Source organism: Equus caballus, chromosome 5 (assembly GCF_041296265.1).
Source record: "Equus caballus isolate H_3958 breed thoroughbred chromosome 5, TB-T2T, whole genome shotgun sequence".
Classification (NCBI taxonomy): Eukaryota; Metazoa; Chordata; class Mammalia; order Perissodactyla; family Equidae; genus Equus; species Equus caballus.
The window spans coordinates 38,663,116-38,682,773 of record NC_091688.1 but is presented as its reverse complement, the minus strand read 5'-3'; the positions used below and the strand labels follow the sequence as shown (position 1 = coordinate 38,682,773).

At 38.5% G+C, this 19,658-nt stretch overlaps 1 protein-coding gene and 1 pseudogene across 1 annotated transcript; both read right to left on the bottom strand.

Moving 5' to 3' along the window:
* Positions 1 to 1,156: 1,156 nt before the first annotated feature.
* Positions 1,157 to 1,898, bottom strand: LOC100054304 (non-selective voltage-gated ion channel VDAC1-like; annotated as a pseudogene).
* Positions 1,899 to 9,155: 7,257 nt separating this feature from the next.
* LOC100630378 (Fc receptor-like protein 2) lies at positions 9,156 to 17,728 on the bottom strand. Its single transcript, XM_070267583.1, is given in 9 exon segments — positions 9,156 to 9,596; positions 11,216 to 11,252; positions 14,730 to 14,940; positions 14,943 to 14,984; positions 15,294 to 15,563; positions 16,021 to 16,267; positions 16,269 to 16,309; positions 17,456 to 17,506; positions 17,509 to 17,728. Coding segments are annotated over 9 exon segments (1,425 nt in total). The 3' UTR covers positions 9,156 to 9,290.
* Between the last annotated feature and the right edge of the window lie 1,930 nt (positions 17,729 to 19,658).

The window sequence follows — 19,658 nt, the reverse complement described above, 5'->3', positions numbered from 1 at the left end:
TACAACCACAAAATTCATTTTAATGGTAAAATGGGAGGCAAAATTAGTTGGATTTTGAATTAGTATTTAAATAGTACTTATTTGAATTGAAACAGTATTATTTGTGTTTGTTTAGCATTTGTGTTACAAATATATTTCTGAGTGCATTTTGGTTGTTTTTAAAAAGAATTCAATCTTAGAGTCCATGATTTTTGATTGCTAAGTTTAAATTATTTACAATTCTTTAAGTACTTTGCTAGTGGAATCTAATTTCTGTTGTTTTATTTTGTCATTTCTGCTTACCCATGTTTTCTTTTTATGTCTTTTTTCCCCCTTGCCTGCCAGTTTTTGTTACATAAATTGAATTTTATTTCTATTTTTTTGAGGTTTCAATATTTTATTCAAGTTTTATTTTGAGTGATGTTAATTACAGAATTTGAAAGGGGGGTGACCTAATTCCACACAAAATAGAAGACTCAAAAATGTACCCATTAAACTGCTAAAAACTAAATCAAGGGTTAAGAATATAATTTAGTCCAATTTTGATTCTGAGTGTTGCAACCATGTGATTATAGCTACAAAAATTCTTCCCAGTTGATGGCTGGAATTCTCAGAAGCTATTTCATACGCTGGTGCAAGGGCAAAAAACCACACAAGAGAAAATGAAGTCCTCAATTATTGGCTTCATCACATCCACCCTTGTTACCCCAACACGGAAGAAAAGAAGTAGCCACCACACTTTGCAGACTATTTTTGGTGTAAAAGAGGTGATGGACTGGGGTGGAAACAGGTCACAAAGATCTGTCTGAAAAAACCCCTTTCAGATGATTTTGTACACACCGTTAAGTAATGAGTCACCCTTCAGTTGCGGAAGGAAACCAAGTTTCAATTCTCAGGAATTCACAATTTCATTCACTTACTCAATATGAATTTACAAAGTGCCCACACATTGTTAGCTTCCACCTGCAGCCATTGCTATATAATAAAACTGATATCCCGAGAGGGGCTATCAATTCCCTCCAAATCTATAGCTACCTGAAAGGACCCTTCTTTTGAATTGGATTTCCGCTTTACCTCTGAGAGCATAACTTCTTTGGGCTGAATCATCATTAACCTGGAGGTCTAACATGATATTTAGCAATACTGGCATTTCAGATATACAATGTTAAAATGTATACTAAATTCCTCGCTGTAGGGTCTGAATGTATCCTAAACCCATCAGGCTGGGTTTACTTTAGTTGAGAAGCAGGTGTTAGGGTTGATCTGATACTTGGCTGCTATTCCTAAGCTAATGTTACTGTTTCCTGCTGTCCAGGTGAGATGGACAGTCGTCTCCAGCTTCTTGTTCACCTTCTGGTAAAAGGAGTCACCAACTCTTTCTCATTGTTCACCTTAGTGTGAAGCTAGAATTTAGCAGCCTTCTAGCTAACTGTAAAGTTGCCCTGGGTCACTTGGGACGTGTTGGTCTCAAAATTCATTTGATAGCCTGCCAACCAATCCTCACAACTCAGCACAGAGTACCCCGATTGAAGGCCCAGAGATGTCAAAATTCACATCACAGCCCAGGTTGATATGCTCCCTCTTATACCCTGTCTTGAAATTAGCTTTTATTTCCCCACACTGTTAGGTGAGAAGGATGAATCAAACATCAGGCCAGTCCACGTACAAGTTGATCTTCCATGATAATCTCGGTGTCTAACATGTTGTCGTGTCCTGATTCTCCATAAACGTCAGACCATTTTCAGTCGATCTGTACCTGGTGTCCAAACTGCTTTTCCCTTGGGTGATCTCAGTGTTGGCTGAGCCTGAATTTGTAAATTCCAGTCCATTTTAAAATTTTATTTTCAAATCAACTTTTATTAAGCCAAATCCATAGCCCTTGGTGAAGACATCTTTGGCAGATTTGCCAAGATCAGCATACATGGGAGATACAGATCTCTTCTGCTCAGCAGTAGCTACAGCCCAGTTGGAGGTTGAGTATTCTTATGCTGCTCTGAAAGTTACACGTCCTGTTTTTGTTTTCTGGTGGTAATTACTAACTTACTGGGAGGAGTAACAGCATCCTTTTATTTTTCTTCAAAACAACTCCCTCCCACCCTTCAATTATGAGATCATACTCTTGAGTTTTTTAGTTTATTAGTTTATTTTTTCTTTCTATTTATTTTGTTATTGCTTATTTGAACAACAAAATTTTGCTATTTGATTACTCAAACTTATTTTCCATATGTTGTGGTGTATGCTTGCATATATTTTTCTTCTCACTGCAGCACTTCCTCTAAGAGTGTTTTTAGAGGGGGAAGTGTGTGTGTTAAAATCTCAAGGCTTGTTATACCAAAGAATATCTTTATTTACTCTCATTGTTAAATGAAAGTCTAGTTAGATATAAAATTATAGGTTTGGCTTTTTAGTCTAGTTAGATATAAAATTATCTATCTTCATGTAGCTAGATATAAGATTATACACTCCCCTTTGAAAACATTATTTTCCATTGACTTACATTTACTGTTATTGTTAAGAAGCCTGAAGTCAGTCTGATTTCTATGACTTACAGATAATACCTATATCCTCTTAAATTTTTCAGAATTTTCCCTTAGTCTGATATTCTTAAATTTTACTTTAATGTTTAGGTTTTTCCTGTCTATTCAGCTTAGCAAATTATAACACTTTCAATGTGAAATCGTTCATCTTTTTCTTTTTTTAATGTTTTTTGTTTGTTTGTTTGCTTGTTTTGTTTTGTTGAGGAAGATTAGCCCTGAGCTAACATCTGCCGCCAATACTCCTCTTTTTACTGAGGAAGACTGGCCCTGAGCTAGCATCTGTGCCCATCTTCCTCTACTTTATATGTGGGACGCCTACCACAGCATGGCTTAACAAGTGGTGCGTAGGTCTGCACCCAGGATCCAAACTGGCAAACCCCAGGGCACCAAAGTGGAACATGCGAAATCAACCGCTGTACCATCGGGCTGGCCCCTCACCTTTTTCTGATTATGTAAAATTCTTAGTAATTATTTTTTCCACGAGTTTTTTCCTATTCTTTATTTTTATCTGTCGTACATACATTATACAGATATTGACACTTTCACTGCCATCATCCGTATTTCTTAATTTTCCTTTTATAGTTTCCATTTCTTTACCCTTTTTTGGTATTTTTAAGAGAGTTTTCCTGATCTTCCAAATCACTTTTTTCTTTAGTATTATTCTATGTGCTAATTAATCACCCATCAGTTATTTTTATTTTGACTATTATAATTTTCATATTTAGGATCTCTACTTGGCTATTCTTTAACTTGTGCACAATTCGATGTGTCTAGGGAGTGTTGAGGAGTGTTTGCAGGCAGAAAATCTCCAGAGCTCTAACTGGACACAATCACTTCCTATTGGCCCACCCACTAGAGGATTGTCTATACTTCTACACTAGTTGCTGCTCTTCCAAGGGATTTCTCTGCCTCTTTCAATGATGATCACTCAGTCCTTGGGCTGTGGCGGGCAGTGGGGAGACAAGAATTCCAAGGAGCCCAGCAATATACCTGTACCCACTGTTATCTGCTGTCTATAATGGCTGGGTTCTAGTGCTGCCCTGATAGCTACTCCACTGGCTCTGGTGGTAGAATTGCCCAGCTGGGTTGGGCAAGAGTCAGCTCAGAGCAATATGAGGGAGAGAAGAGATGTCATCCAAGAAGCACTCCCTCATTTCCAATCCTCCTCTTCCTCTCTAAGCAGCTTCTGCTTCCCTATATTTCTGTCTTTTTTGTATTTATGGTAGTTTTTATATAAAGTCTTGATATACACCAACCTCCATCTTGTTTATCTAGTATTTCCAAGAAAAAGTTTAGGAGAAAGAGCCTAGAGCCATTTTGTCCACAAATGTAAAGTTTTTAATTAAAAAGAAAAACATGCTAGTGAAACAAAACAGGTCTGTGAGCTAGAGAGAGGTCATAGATCACCAGTTTTGAGCCTCTGATTTGAAGGGTAGAGAATTGGAGAGCTTTAAAAGATAGATAACATCTGTCCACTCAGCAAAAGCATGCGTATTTTCAGAGCAGATATCATATGAAAACAGAACAGCCTGGGCCTGAGGAAACCACTAAGCATTTACATGTCTAGTACTCCTCAATTTCATCCATCTGAGATGGAACTTTCATGCCTCCTGAGCTGGTCTAAAGGACAGAATTTCTCAAAATTGTAAGAAAGGAACAGCAGGAACACTGGTACTAATTTTTTCACTGATCAAAGCTGCAAGAGAGAGAATAGTGAGAAATGAGCACAGAGCAGTATCCTCATTTCTCTCTTCAATCTGCAGTTCTGAGGACTTTCCCAGTTCTGTTCCACTCTTCTCTCTTTCCCTCTTCCTTTCATATTTCTTCTTCCACATTCCACCTCTCCCCAAAGGCTGTACATTTCCCATCAACACTACATCGCTCGCTTCATTTTACACCCGCAAAGGAAGTTCCCAACATATACACTGCTTATTACTCAGCGCTGTTCCCTTTGCCAAGAAGTTCATCTACACTCCAGTGTGTATTCCTTTGACTATTACTTCTGCTTCTCCAGAGCCCCAATATAGCTTAAGACACAGAGCCAGGGGAACACATGGAGACGAAGAGGGGCTTCCTCTGTTTTGTATGATGTGCAAATCCTCCTTTCCCAACTTTAGGCCAAGTTTTGGCTTAAGAATCCATTATTTCATTCTAAAATTATGTACAGAATTCCTCCCAAGTACAGGAGAGAAGAGTCAGGTTTCTTAGCAAAGTTCTGACACTCCCTTATCCAGAATTAAGCAGTGGTACCTTACCAAGAGGGTCTCATTGTCTATCGTGAATTTTAATCTGTTATCTAGACAGTTTTTTTAAGATGAAGTAAATTGCTTTGCAGTTTACAGAGTACTTTCTCTTTTTTAAAGATTGGCACCTGAGCTAAGACCTGTTGCCAATCTTTTTTTTTTTCTCTCTCTCTCTTCTTCTTCTTCCTAAAGCCCCCCAGTAATCATTGTATATTCTATTTGCAGGTCCTTCAGGTTATGCTAGGTGTGGCGCCACCTCAGCATGGCTTGATGAGCAGTGCCGTGTCCATGCCCAGGATCCAAACGGGGGGAAACTTGGGCTGCCACAGTAGAGCTCGCAAACTTAAACACTCAGCCACAGGCCGGCTCTGTTATCTAAATAAGTTTGATTTTTATTCAGTATGGTGAAGGAATAGATTACTGGGGTTTAATATAGAAAAAAATCCCAATTACATCATTTATAAAGTTTCCTGTATGATCAGAAGAGAAATTCATGGCAAAGACTTCTTTCCCTAATAGAAATTGAAATGTATCCTTTCTATGCATTCTTGGAAATCTAGGTCTTCTCATCTTTTCAATTCTCAAATATCTCCGGAGACTGAAATGGAAGTGGAGACCCAGCCTCACTGTTAGGCATTAGCCAAAGATGTGGACTCTGAGAAAGCCCCACGGATCTCTACATACTCTGGTCTCCATCCTCTTGCTGCCCCAGATCTCGTTCCAAGTTGTCCACTCACCAAACACCAGCAACAATGATCACAGCAGCATGAAGGCCTCACCATTCAGCATTTTGAGAAGACGCTCTCTCAGTAACTGACCTGAAAAACTCTTTCAAAAAAGTACCAGGAAGCAAGGACAAGAAGCTACTCTTCAGAATGTTCTATATAAATAGAAAGCCAGGAAGAAAGAGACTCCTCCAATGTTTGATCTCTATTTCGTTACGTAGGATGCTGAGAAAATGGAGATTGTTCTTTCCTATAAGGTTGTTTCAATTCTATATCATGATATAACGTATAATAAGCTGCTTGACCCTTCACACTGAAGTATTAGTAGCAATTGTCTTAGGTTGATGGAAGCGACAGTGATTTTAACAGTGATTGTTTTAATTTTCTCGATTTCTAGTTTTTGTACAATGAAGATATCTTATGTGTAAAAATCCACAGGTTCTTGTGGTCCCTCTCAGCTCAAAGGGTCCAGGTGGTAGCCCTCTCAGATTTAAGAATAGTCAGGTCATATGCACGTGTGTTAAGTGTGTGGAGAAGTGTTAAATGGCAGCTCTGAGATAGTCTCCTTCTAAAATGAGAGTGGTTACTGGCAACTTAACCATTGAGCCAGACCATGGTAACATGGATTGTTACCTGAAAACCTATAATTTCACACAGGTTCTAGCAAGCCATAAATATGGAGATAAATAATTCTTGATAGGTAAGGGTGATTTGGAGTGACTAGAGCAGAGAGAGATCAAATTACCTATGCAATTTTGATCTATTCCTCTAGAGGTTTTGAACCCAGAGTTACTGTTAATAAGGAGAGTGCATACTATCCCCCAGGGATGGTTAGATGTAAATAATGCTGAGAGCAGTTCATCACTGCTAAGGGGCGGGGTCTCAGGGTTAATTCTAGGGTTGACATTACCCTCACCCTGTCATAAATCTATGGGATATACTAGCTCTCAGTCCTTGATGCTCAGATCTCAGAATTTAGGTGATCTTGACAAGGGTGTACTATTATTTGAATATAAAATTTAAATAATAAATTTCACTATTCTTAATTATTTATTTTTTCTGATGAACTTCAAAATTATTCTCTAAATTTTATAAAGCATTCTAAATTATTTTTGGTAGATTAATTATCAAATTCAAATCCCCAGTCATCTATGTCCCTCCTATTGGTGAACTATCTTTGGCAGGGCAGGGGATTGTATAAAATGTTAATCAAAGAGGTGTTGTGGTGAAAATTCTGACAGTTGTGTTTGATAATCCTTTGGTTAGAGACTGATATCACTCTGCTTTTTGAACTTTCTTAGTACTGAGTTTAAGGCCAAGTGATAATTATGCATGTTTTATTTAATGAACGCTTACATAATGCTACCTATATGCCGGACATTGTTCTAGGTGATTTACAAACATTTATTTACTCTTCATAATAACCTATGGGTTATCCTCATTTTAAGGTGAAGAAACTGAGGCATAGGAAGGTTAAGTAGTTTGCTCAAAGCTAACAATTAATAAGGGATGGATTTGTGACACACCCGAGGCAGCAGATTCCAAAGGCTGTGGTCTTACTCCATACATGATGATGGCAAGTGTAAAGCATTTAGCATTTCAAAAAGATACAAACATACTATTAATTTTAAATCAATGTGAATTAATATAAAAATTGAACATTCAAGAGTGAGCTATATGGCAAGCTAACTCAAGCTGCTGTTTCCTCCCACAAACTCACCCTAAAGTTTTCACAAAAGCAAGAGAGGATTCAATTTAAAACTTGAGATCTCTGTGGAGATAAAAGACAACAGATATCCAATTTAGGAGGGAAAGAAAAACCCAGAAATGGAGTCTCTTTATGTCACTTCAGAGTAGGTAAATGTGAGAACTTGTCTTTTGTTCATTCTGCTTTCTCAACTCTTTGGATATTGATAGCTTAAGAGAAGATAGCAGAAATAATTTCCTCACATAGCGCCTTGGATATAGTAGCAGTTCAATAAACATTTAACTAATAGAAGAAGATATTGGGAAAAGAACATGATGAGAACAAAAATGATGACACAGGTGGCTTGCCTAGAGTCCCTGAAGCACATTCTGTCTGTGACAGGTTATGAGAGCTGAGCATTTTTACAAGGTCCTATGGCAGTCCTTAGGGCTGCTCCACCCTTGTTTCTGGTCTCCCCCTCTTGTTCCTCCAAGTGTTATGCCTTCTTCACACCAGAGTAGATCACTTAGGAGTCCTAGGAGAAACACACAGAAGGAAGGACTTAAGTGAGCAAGAGAAGGAACATGGTGGAGGGACACAAGATGAAGAACTTATAAGGAGCCTAGCTCAATATGTTCTCCAGAAATGTCCTTCTGGTGTTTTCTGTGAAGGAGAAAAAAATTACTGAGCTCTTGAGTTCCTACTTATACCTCACTTCCAGACTTTATGCCCCAAGACACAGAACTGCCATGCTTAATGTGTGGATTTCCATCTTCACATGCTCTTCCGTAAAATCCATCCTTTAATGTTGCCCACTCTGAAGTGCTTCAAAGACTCCATCCATCCTATAGGCCCTCCACCAACATATATCAGACAAAACTCTTCCCAGCTCTAATGCAACTTCCATGGTTTATTATTCTTATGATCTTTTCCCTTTTGGTTTCACTGATCATTCTGTCGGAGCCCATTTTCCTGTCATTCCTCTGTGTTCTGTAGATAACCAAACATATAGAAGGAAATTGGAGACATAAATAAGGAGAGATCCTGAGTCACACGGCAGCTTGAGTGTGTGGCTGCAGGGACTGCTTAGTGATATCTGTTTCTTTCTCCCTTTTTACAGGTGGGCATAGTGGGACTGAATCTCCTTTTTTCCCTTAACCATAGATCAGCATCTAGAGGGGTCGAAGATAAACATCCAGTGGAGATGACTGTGCCTTTTCCATTTTGCTGGGCTATTCACAGACAGAGAAGGAGAATCACAGGATAAGTGATTCTCTATAGGAAGCTGTAGTGGCACAACCGTAAGCCATGCTGGCAGAAGACCCAGCTTCAGAGGCTTAGTAGAGAGTGGCTGGATGACCATCTCCCAGGAAATTGGCTGAGCTTCTAGCAGCCACTTGTTCTTTCAGGAGCAGCTAGGAGCACAGATCAAAGGGCAGGTTTCAAGGTTGCAGCTTCAAGGAAAGTGAAGCAGCAGCTTGAAGGCTCTGCACTGCTAAATAATTGTTGTCTCAATTCTTGCAAAGTTACATGTCAAAGTGAAAACTCTCTAGGTTAGGTGATTTGTTTAATGAATTCTTCCATCCCATTCCAAGACTTCAAGTCCTTTAAAAGAGGCACTTCAAGACCCTCTTCAACTGAGACAATTCCTCCTGGACTTTAGACACCATGATTTTAGATGTTCTCACTCTTGTCTGATTCCATCCCTTTGCCTTGTATCCCAGATTCTCCCTGTCTATTCTCATCTGAATGAAGTCTCAATGGACCTCCTGTCTTTTTTTTTTAAAACTCAGCTTCTCTACAAGAACCAACTCAAATATCTCTTACTCCCTCTTGGATCTACAGATTTCACATCAAAGGCAATTGATGTTTTGAAGCCTCTATTATGCACACTATGCCACTTTCCTGGGAAGATGCATCTAACAAGAACCATTTTGCCGTTTCTCACCTGCACTGCTGGATGCTCCAACCCTGGGAATAAACCACATTCACATCTACAGGGCGCACTGCAGAGTTCACTGATGTCGGTGGATAAGGGTTCAAATATATACACATTTCCCAGTCCTCTGCTTCATGACTATCCTCTCAACCCTAAGATGACTCTGAGGGAGTAATTTACTTATTGGGAGTGACTGGGATTCATGGGGTTGAGGTGGTTAAAACACCTCATGGTCTTTTCTCTGTTCTCTCTTCCCTCCTGGCCTGAGCCACAGAGCCCCTTCCAATGGGAAGACTCACCACTGACATACACTGGTTGCAGCTCCTTGATGGCTGGAGTGGAGAGGAGTGGGAGTGGGCTGGGGTAGGTGGACTCTTGAGGGTTTGGACTGGAAGCCTCTCTGTGATAAAGAGAACTAAGTACAAGATAGTCTCCAGGACAGTGAATGACAACAGAGAGGACACAGGCTAGGGAGCGTATGGCACTCTAAGTGATATTATGTTCCTTTGTATAGACTGTGTGTGGTCTTTCAGGTTGTCACTGCAGATGGGCAGCCAGACATAAGTGACATAATCACAAAGTATTTCCTTAATAGGATAGCCACTCTGACTTGGCAAAAATTTTTCTGTTCCTCATGCTTAGCTTTTTCAAAACTTATAAGTAAGACAATGATATTGCCCCAGATTTATTTTTTCTCTTATAAACTCATAGAACTTCATCTGCCTCTTTATCATTACTTTCTCTCTCTCTTTTTCTTACACTCTGTGCATATTTCACATTCCCTCTACAGACAATATGTCCATTGAGGAAATAAATTCCATTCTATGCATATTTTCACCTCTCAAAACCTAACAAAACATTACTCATACATTATAAATATTCACTAAATAATCTTGAATATATGAATTAGTAAATTAATTTAAAAATATCTAATCCTGTGCAAGATAACACCTAGAATCACATGGAGCACCCTAAGATGGAACACTGATAGCATAAATATAGTAAAGTAGAGACACGAGTAAGTGTTATAGAAAAACATTGTGTAATCAAATAGCCTTTATGTTTATGTACAGAGCAGTAATACTTATTTAAAATTATGAATAAAGGAGGCCTCTAGAGTTGCAATTTTGAATAAGGAGAGTTTTCACTTGGGTGCATTTGCGGCAAAATCTCCTTCTGAAAAACAGATAAAGGAACATTCATTTCAGGGGAGAAAGCTTTATTTTTTAAAGCTTTTGCATGGCTTAACCATGTGTAATCAGCTGGTAAAATATAAGATACAGAATAAGAATTCAATTATATTCCATCCAAAGACTACTTATTTATTCCATCACTGTAGTTGAATAGTCCATTCTTGTTTCCCAATTGATTTGGAATTCCACTTCAAATGGTGAATCCCACAGACATTGCTCACTGTTTCTAGATTTTCTTTCTATTCTGTTCTGATTGTCTCTCTCTACTCATGCACCTGTACAATGCTGTTTTACTTATTATAAAATACTTGTTAATTTTTGATGGCTCTAATTCTACTTTACTACTCTTCTTGTTTAGAATTTACATGACCATTCTTACTTTTTAAATTTTTTTATATTTGCAAAATCCACTCTATAGCAGTGGTCTTGGGGTAGGCTTGATATTGACACTCATAAGACCAAATAGGCTGTGTTTTGCACCATTTAGCTTTACAGAGAGATACAGAATAAGAAACACAGCATATCAGCATGGATGTATCAGATGCGTCACCAGAGGGAGTCTTCATAGTGGTCAAGGAGCTCTTTTCTAGTCCTCCAAGTAACAGCTCAGAGGACAAGGCCACATAGATGGGTATCGGGGCCACTGCGAGGGACATGCTCAGTTTCAGGAGTCACATTGCACTTGAGGTTGCCCCTATTTCTGCTTCCCACCAAACATTTGTAATCCTGTTCAGAGTCCTCTCAGTTTAGATATGGTTTACTAATCATGAAAACTGTTGCCTGGTAACACAGTCAGTGTCCCAACTTTATCGGGTTTCCTGGAAAACAGTGTTAGAAGATTAACCTAAGTTTATTTTCCCAAGGGGAGGAGAAACTATAGTTTATTTCATCTTCAAGAAGAGGAACAATGACCTCAGGATTTTCTACCAAGCCAAACTGTCCTTCAAGCCTAAGGCAAGAGGCACACATTTTCAAAGAGTGTGAAATCAGTGTATATGATTCTAGCAACTCTTTCTTGAATAAATTATTTTTAAAATAAACTTTAGTCTACTTTCTAAGCATAGTTGAACAATAGCAAAAATTGATGATATGTTGGGTCACAGAGAAAACTTCAAAAATATTCCAAAAAATGGATATGACATAAATAATCCTCTCTAACTATAGCACAACTGGTAATTCATAACAAAACTATGAAAAAAATCTAAATATGCCAATAACTTTAAATTTAAGGGAATTAAGTCTCAAGCTACTGAATATACATAAATATATAAGCCAAAGGAAAACAAATGTATTAATACCCAATTTGTTCAAAAGAACGAGACTAGCAACAGAAGGAAGAAGCTAACAAAGATGAGAGCAGAAATTCCAGAATTAGAAAACAAAATTGGTACATCAAATAATTCTAATAGCTTTACTTCTTAATCAAAATGACAAATAAAACATTTTCTATATTATTGCAAGAACAGAAAAAGAAGAAATTGTGGAGTAATAACCAGACACAGGGAAAGCTACAAGAATCACAGGAGACCACTATGTTCAATTCTAAGTAAGTAAATTTGGAATCTAGATAAAATGAATGATTTTCTAGGAAAACTTCCTAGAAGAGAAAAAAATGTAAACATATTGTAACAGTCAGGATGGAGTATGTTATGCTGTTATACAAACCTCAAATTACAGTGGTTTAAAGCAACAATGGTTTATTTCCAACTTGTGCCACAAATCCATCATATATTTGCCAGGCAGCTCTGTTTACTACAGTTACGCAGGGACCTATGCTGATGGAGGCTGCACTATCCTAAGATGCTGTCAGGTCAGCATGTTTCCATAATCACTAGAACATGGGAAGAGGAAATGGAAAATCAACCCTTCGCTCTTACATGCTTCTGCCAGGAAATGACGCATATTACTTCTGCTAACATTTCACTGGTCACATGTAACTTCAAGGAGACAGGGAAATGCAAACTTTCCACATGCCCGGAAGTAAAAGAGAACTAGATATTGGTGAACATTAGTAGTAACATCTCTCACAAGATTAATCACAAGATCAGAAATAGAGAAAGTTGTCAAAGAACTAACTCCTTCAAAACCCCACCAGGCACAGATGGTTTCACGGGGGTTTCACAAAATCTTTAAAAAACAGATAATTATGTTGCTGTGTAAACTATTTCAGAATATAGGAAAAGAAGGAAAACTTTGAACTTCCTTTGGTAAAGATAGGAAAATATTGAGTATAAAACCCCAAAAAGAGCACGATAATGGCAAACCTGGAAAATTTCACACATTAATATTTACGAAAAAATCTTCAATAGAATGCTTGTTTATATTAAAAAATACATCATTAAAATTGGATTTTTACCAAGAATCCAAAAGTTATTCAATATTAGATATTCTGGCATAATATAATTAGTTGATTTAAAAGATGAAAAAGAAATATTATATGATTATCTCCACAGGTATTAACAAAGTATTAGCAAAATTAAAAGTTGTTCCTGAAAAATAGTACTAATAAAATAAGAATGCTAGAACTTCATTAAAAGGAGTATTTGAATATATTACATATTAGAGAAACACAACAAAATTTCCCTTAAAAGCATGAGCTAGACAAAGTTATATGCTGTAACTACTATTATCTTTCAATGTACCAGAGGCCATGAAGCATATAATACGACTTGAAAAAATAATTTGCTTAAAACTTGAAAAGGAGGAAGTAAATGTTTTATTGTGTTGCAGATTATTTGCTTCTAAATTTGAAAAAATCTATAGAATTGGTGTGTTACTTGAAAAAATGAAAGAATTTAACAGAGTGAATGAATTAGAAATTATTTTACATAAACAACATCTCTTTTCATATACATATATTTTTTAGCAATTAGAAACTTAATGAAAGAAAAAACAATTTCCAACAATGTTAAATTGGACTTCTCTGTTTCCATTTTGGCTGAAGCATGAAAACAATAAGTTGCAATTATGGCCACATTCCAAAATAAGGCATTCCAAGGACTTAACTTAAACATTTACATTGCAATTCTGTTGTACTCCATGCTTGTTCTGTATCTTATAGATTAAAAAATAACACCTTACTAAAATGAGTGAAACTTATAAGAGGAGAATAATTAAAGTCAGGAGGTGCATATGGTCAGGCAAGTATGGATTCTGGTCTTAGCTTTGCCCTCTACTGGCTGTGTGAACACGGCAAAGTACTTAACTTTTCCAAGATTGTTAAACATGGACAATAATTCACACTTCAAGTTATTTTTTATAATTGCAGATAACGTGTGGTATCTTGCCATACAAAATAAACCAAATAATCGGTCATTGGTAACATTTTTTTGGGCAGTAGAATGCCAGTAGGGGTCAGTAGGAGACATTGATTAGGAGAATTATCTAAATTCTTGATCTTAAAAATAATATGTTATAAAGAGATATGGTTATTCTGAAAATACTGAAAACACAGCAGCTTTATGAAAGTGTTGGTTATAAAAGATGGAGGCTTTTACACTTTCAGTAATATGGAAGGAGAAATTAAACTAATCTTTCTTCTGAGGATAACTAGAAATTCTGGGAAAATACTTTTAAAAGTCTATTTAAAGGTACTGAAAAGGTAATAAGATAGCGAAGAATTTCTGAGACAAGATGAGAGGGAAGAGCGGCTTATGGAGATAAATCCGGCTACCAGAACCACTTGTTCCACAGGGCATTTGTCAAGTCCAGAGAGGGCAACCAAGGGGCTTGTGGGGTTGGGAGGCATGGACTGGAATTCGTGATGGTGTACGTGGAAATTTTAAAAATATGGCTGCAAATTCTTTGACAGTTCTCCCATTTAGAGGTGCAGTCATTACTCTCTCCCCTTGAATCTGGATAAGTTTGTTAGGCACTAGGACTCAATAAAATTGTGGTGGAGGTGACACTGCATAATTCTGAAATTAGTTGATGAGAAGATGTTGCAGATTCACTATCACATTTGCTTTAGAAGCCTAAGCCAACACGTAAAAAGTTTGACTACCCTGAGGTCAAGATGCTACGAGGAAATCCAGGCCACATTGAGAGGTCACACACATGTGCTCTAATTGATGGTCTTATGACGGCATCGATCATCAGACATGTGGGTGAAGATGGCCCCATATGGTCCATATAATAGATCCAAGAATTCAAAAAAGAGTCACTGCTCTTGTCATGAATAGGATATCTAATAAGCAATGGGTAAATAAAAGAGAAAATATTACACTAAATTGTTTTAATTCTTTTAAATACAGCTCCTTATTACATTTTACTCTACTGCATAAAAACTAAATATGCCTATTGAAAGTTATTAAACGGTATTTAATAATCAGACATTTTTATTTAGAATGAAAGAGTATGTTAATAGTTTTAATCTCAGGTGACTGCATACAAGAAAAATGACATATTATCAAATTAGTAATATGGCAACGTTGACCGCTCCTTGTGAAGTTTAAAAAGAATTGAACAGATATTGGAAGGTTTTTTTTTCCTTTTTTCTTTCTTCTCCTTTTCGCAAATCCAACCTGTATCAGTAATGGAAAAGGTCACAGCAATAAGTGATAAACAAAATAAATAGTAGATACCAACCTGATATCTTGTGAGACCAGCAATAAAACCAAGGACACTAAACAGCCCCTAAGAACTCTGGCCGTGACAAGTTCTATTCTATAGCCACCATTCCCTGAGGGAAGAAACCAGTACTTCAGCCTCAGAGGTTAAAGGCTTGGGCCCTGAAATCCTTATGAATACTTTGCAGAAACTGTAAATATAAATTCATGTAATTTTAACTAAGTATAGTGTGTACTTTTCAGTTAGTGTGGAGAGAAGAGAAGCAGCTAGGCCTTTAGGTCACTTTCTTCAACTTCCCACACACAGGAGACATGACCTAGAACTCCATCCATCTTCTGAAACCTCAATATGGTACCAATAAAGACTTCTGGAACAGAGCCATTGATCATAATACTCCTGTATCCAGGGATCACCAACTCACTTGAGATGGAGAGTGGCACTATTCCACTGCACAGAGCCCCCAGGCCATAGTCAGCCTCACAGGAGTAGTTTCTAGAATGTCCAGTGGTCAGAGAGAGATTGAAGGATACTCCTCCTTCAGAGGGAGCCGAGACGTTCTCCAGGTTGACATCATCATGATAAAACTGATACAGGATTGGGGGAGAAGCCTCACAGCAAAGCTCCACTGTGTCCCCCATGATAGCCCTGGCTGCAGGAACCCTGAGGGTGAGGACAGGACAAGACACTGGAACTAACAGACACAAAGGGGACTATCAGAGAGGATTTGTGATGCTGAAGTAGATTTACAAACTCCCAGACTATACTAGAATCTCAGCAAAGGGCCTGGCCCCTTAGTCATTGTGTATTCCTTCCATCCTCACATCCACTCCAGAACAATCAGAGGTTATTTTCTCAACCATGTCTTTAGAAATTTGAGGGAACATCAACTCTGGGGTCCTGTCTAGAGATGTGGTCATTTGTTGTTCTCATCTTATTTTTTTCTAATGCCAATCCAGCCCTTTTTATATTTTCTTCCACAAAAAAGAAAAGTGTCAGCAGTTTAACTTAGAAGAGTAACCCACCTTCAAATTGCTGTTGCTTCTCCACAGCACTGATTTCTGGGAGCTGCTGAAATTTCTTCTTGACTCCTGGGCACTGTGACCTTGGTTTTGGGATTTCTCTCTGAGATGAATGAGCATGCAACTCCCTTCTCACAGGAATATTCACCACCGTGCTCTGAATGGGATCATGGTTATTGTCAGCTCTACAATAAAATTGGCCAGCCTCGCACTCCTTCGCAGTTGGAATCTGCAGCTCTGCTGACAGGAAATGCTGGGTCTTCTTTCCCAGACTTATTCCTGTGGCCTCTCTGTGCCAGGAAAATGTGATGTTTCCTATGCCCTCAGCCACTGAGCAGAGTAGGACAAGATTCTCTCCTTCAATCACCTGTCCCCCCAGGGGGCTGGGTCTCTAAGCTTGGATTAGCAACTGAGACTCCTGAGGACATAGAAGATAACATGTGAAAATACTGATTATAGACGATTCTGTGACCAGAGGATAGACTGATTTCACTATCTAATGACAGGAGTGGGAATATGGGTATTGCATATGTAAACCGTTGTAAGTATACCAAGATAGAGAATCCATGGTAATTATCCTTGAAGGATGTGGATGCAGATACTTGCATGTCTTAACCCTGATCCTGGCTAATTTCATGGGTAGCAATCATTAAAGAATTTGTGATCAGGGCCGGCACCATGGCTGAGTGGTTAAGTTCTCACGTTCTGCTTCTGTGGCCCAGGGTTTCGCTGGTTCGGATCCTGGGCGTGGACATGGCACAGCTCATCAGGCCATGCTGAGGCAGTGTCCCACATGCCACAACTAGAAGGACCCACAACTAAAATATGCAACTATGTACTGGGGGGATTTGGGGAGAAAAAGGAAAAAAATAAAAGAAGATTGACAGCAGTTGTTAGCTCTGGTGCCAATTTAAAAAAAGAAAAAAATTTGTGATGGATCATCCACTCCATGAGACGGGAAACATTTTAGGGGCATGAGTCATGGTGCAGACAGATGCCTTTTGTGTATAATGAAGAGGGTCATTGGTAGCATCCATCCTACCTTGGAAAAGGCACTGTTTCTAATAGCCATATGAAGAACAGTTCCTCCATTATTCTCAATTTAAAAGATCAAGACAAATCGCAACCCCTCCCGTAACCTTTCCAGTTCACTTTGATTTCTGATTTCTCTGATGCTTCATTTAGCCCCATACTCTGTAGCACCATGTTGCCTTCTGATAAGTCAATTTGTCTTGCAATCTAGCATGTGGAGCTACTTGGAGAACAGATGCCTTGCCTTTTAAAGTTCCCAGCCCACTGCAAAATGCCAAGGCATGCAGCCAGTGATCAACGAAGATTTGGTCAATGAATATTACTTACCTAATAAAGAAAAGAAAGATTATAAGGAGCCTAGTCCACTTGTTATTCTTACGAAGAGAGATGCCAAAGGCAATTTGGAGAGTTTCTGTAGGTCAGTTCCCACTTTCCACAAGAACAGTTGCACAAAGTAACAAAAAGACTAGCAGTCCAAGCTGGAGCTAGAGCACTCCTGTTTTTCCCCATGCTTAGCCCCACTAATACCCACTCTGCACATGAATTTGGGATTGGAAACTTGGTTTTCTGACTCTGTGAGTCCTGTCTCTGCCTTGCATCAGTAAGATCCTGAGTCTTCACTCCACTCGGCATGGATCTGGAGCTCTGGGGAGCTGCTCCAGCCTGAGCCGAGGGCTCTGCTCTCTCTGAAAAAGAAAAATTGGAGATGGGCATCTGATCTCTATGGAGAGAGCTGGGTCTCACTGGTCAGGGGCCCTGGGCTACCCTCAGTGGGCCAGGAGGGGCTGGCTCTAGAATAGGTCATTAGGTCATGAAACTAGCTCCAGAGAAGGATCATAACAGTTCCCAGAGCAGTGAGATTTATGGTTCCTGCTGAAAAGTATCTGGTGAGAAGCAATCCCAACAAACAGGACATTCAGAACCAGACATGTCACTCATCATGTCTTCCTTGCATGGTCAAATCACAAACACTCCAGAATAAGCTGGTTACTGGAATAAGGTCCACTATTTTTAATTCTAAGAACTTTCCACTCGAACGTTTTCAAAAGTTCTCTCCTATCCATTCAATGTGTAACGAGGTAGAGATGTATTTTAACCCAAAGCTCTTAGATGACTGATTTTAGTGAGAAAAAAATCATTGCCAAAGACTAATGTCTTCCTTCAAGGCTGCTCTTGTTAGATTGGTCAAGGATTCTCTAATTTCTACCCTGTCACTTCATGTATTTGTAGTACCAGACTATTTTCAATGTTTGTGACATCTGCATTATATTTTAAGATTATAGTTGAGGATTTTGAGCTTAGGTTGAGGAACTAAGTTCTGTTTCAAATAAAAATCTTCTCCCTACCACTGTTCAATTGTACGATGACTGCCAGAATTTGGATGTTCAGTGTAAGGAAGCAGAGGTCAGTCACATAAGGAAGCAGAGGTCAGTCATATAAGAAATGTGATGCCTTATAATATACCACTGCAGGGCCAGAGCCAAAATACCACAGGAAGCTTGTGGAATTAGAATTGTAATTTTTGGAAAAATGTATGGTTTGCTACTGCCTGTTCCAGGTGGAGAGCCAGATTTACATGTTGGACATTAGTAGACAATGTTTTGGATTTTTTTAAATGAAATTACGAGGGAAGGAAAGGGGGGTTGCAGAAACAATTAGCTTAATTCAAGATTTTTGCCCTCCTTCGTAGATGGAGACTAGATCCTATGGGGACTTGGCTTGAGACTTATAATCAAGACAAGTTTTACACCACTAGTATAGTCTTCATCCAGAAACTGGAAAAATTCCCAGTGAGAATGCTGTCAGGGATAGGAGAGAAATACTCTGAGTCATGGTTAGAGATGCCATTGAAAAAGCACGTGATGGGCAGCCTCACAGGTTTAGGGCTGCAGTTGACTAAGTGAGACTTTGAGTTGGTCATTAAGGATTACATAGAACAGAATGAACGCAAGAGATAAGTCTTGCTCCTGAACAAGCTCCAGGCCAGAACTCCTGTAGGTCTCCCTTGACATTCCTGTTTCATTAATGTCTCATCATTAGAAGTGAGAGAATAATCTGTTTATTCCAGCACAGTTTCTTAGAGCCCAAAGAGTTCTTTCCACTTCGCGGTTAGCATTGGATAGGCAAGGGAACAAGTCTCCATTTCTTTAGGTTTAATCTTGGCTCGTGGAGATTTTGTGTCTAGAATAAAATATTGTTTTCATTTACTTCCTTTCTTGAGCACAGCTTTAAATTAAGAAGAATAAGATGAAATTAGTTTTAGTTATACAACTTTAGAAAAGCAGCACATTAATGAAAAAATTCAGAATTAAATAATGGTCTAGAGTAAGGGTTGGAAAACTATGACTTGTGAGCTGGTAAGTTGCTTGTTGTGGCAAATAAAGTATTATTGGAACAAGGTCAAGTCCATTCCTTTACACACAGCCTATAGAGGATTTCTTGCTACAAGGACAGAGTTAAGTAGTTACAACAGAGACATGAAAAGCCTAAACTATTTACTCTCTGGCTTTTTACAGAGAAATCCAGCCAACTCCTGATCTAGAGTTAGAGAAGCAATGAGGACACTGGCCACTCTGACCAAGCATAAATTCTTAGCCATATTCCTCAGAGATGACTTTTTCAGAGCTGTGAGGATGTTTAGTGATGTTGAAGACTTATGGTCCTATGGCCAGGAAAACAATTCTCTCTAAATAGCCCTTCTGTCCAGTCTGCACATCCTCTTTCAGATGTCACTT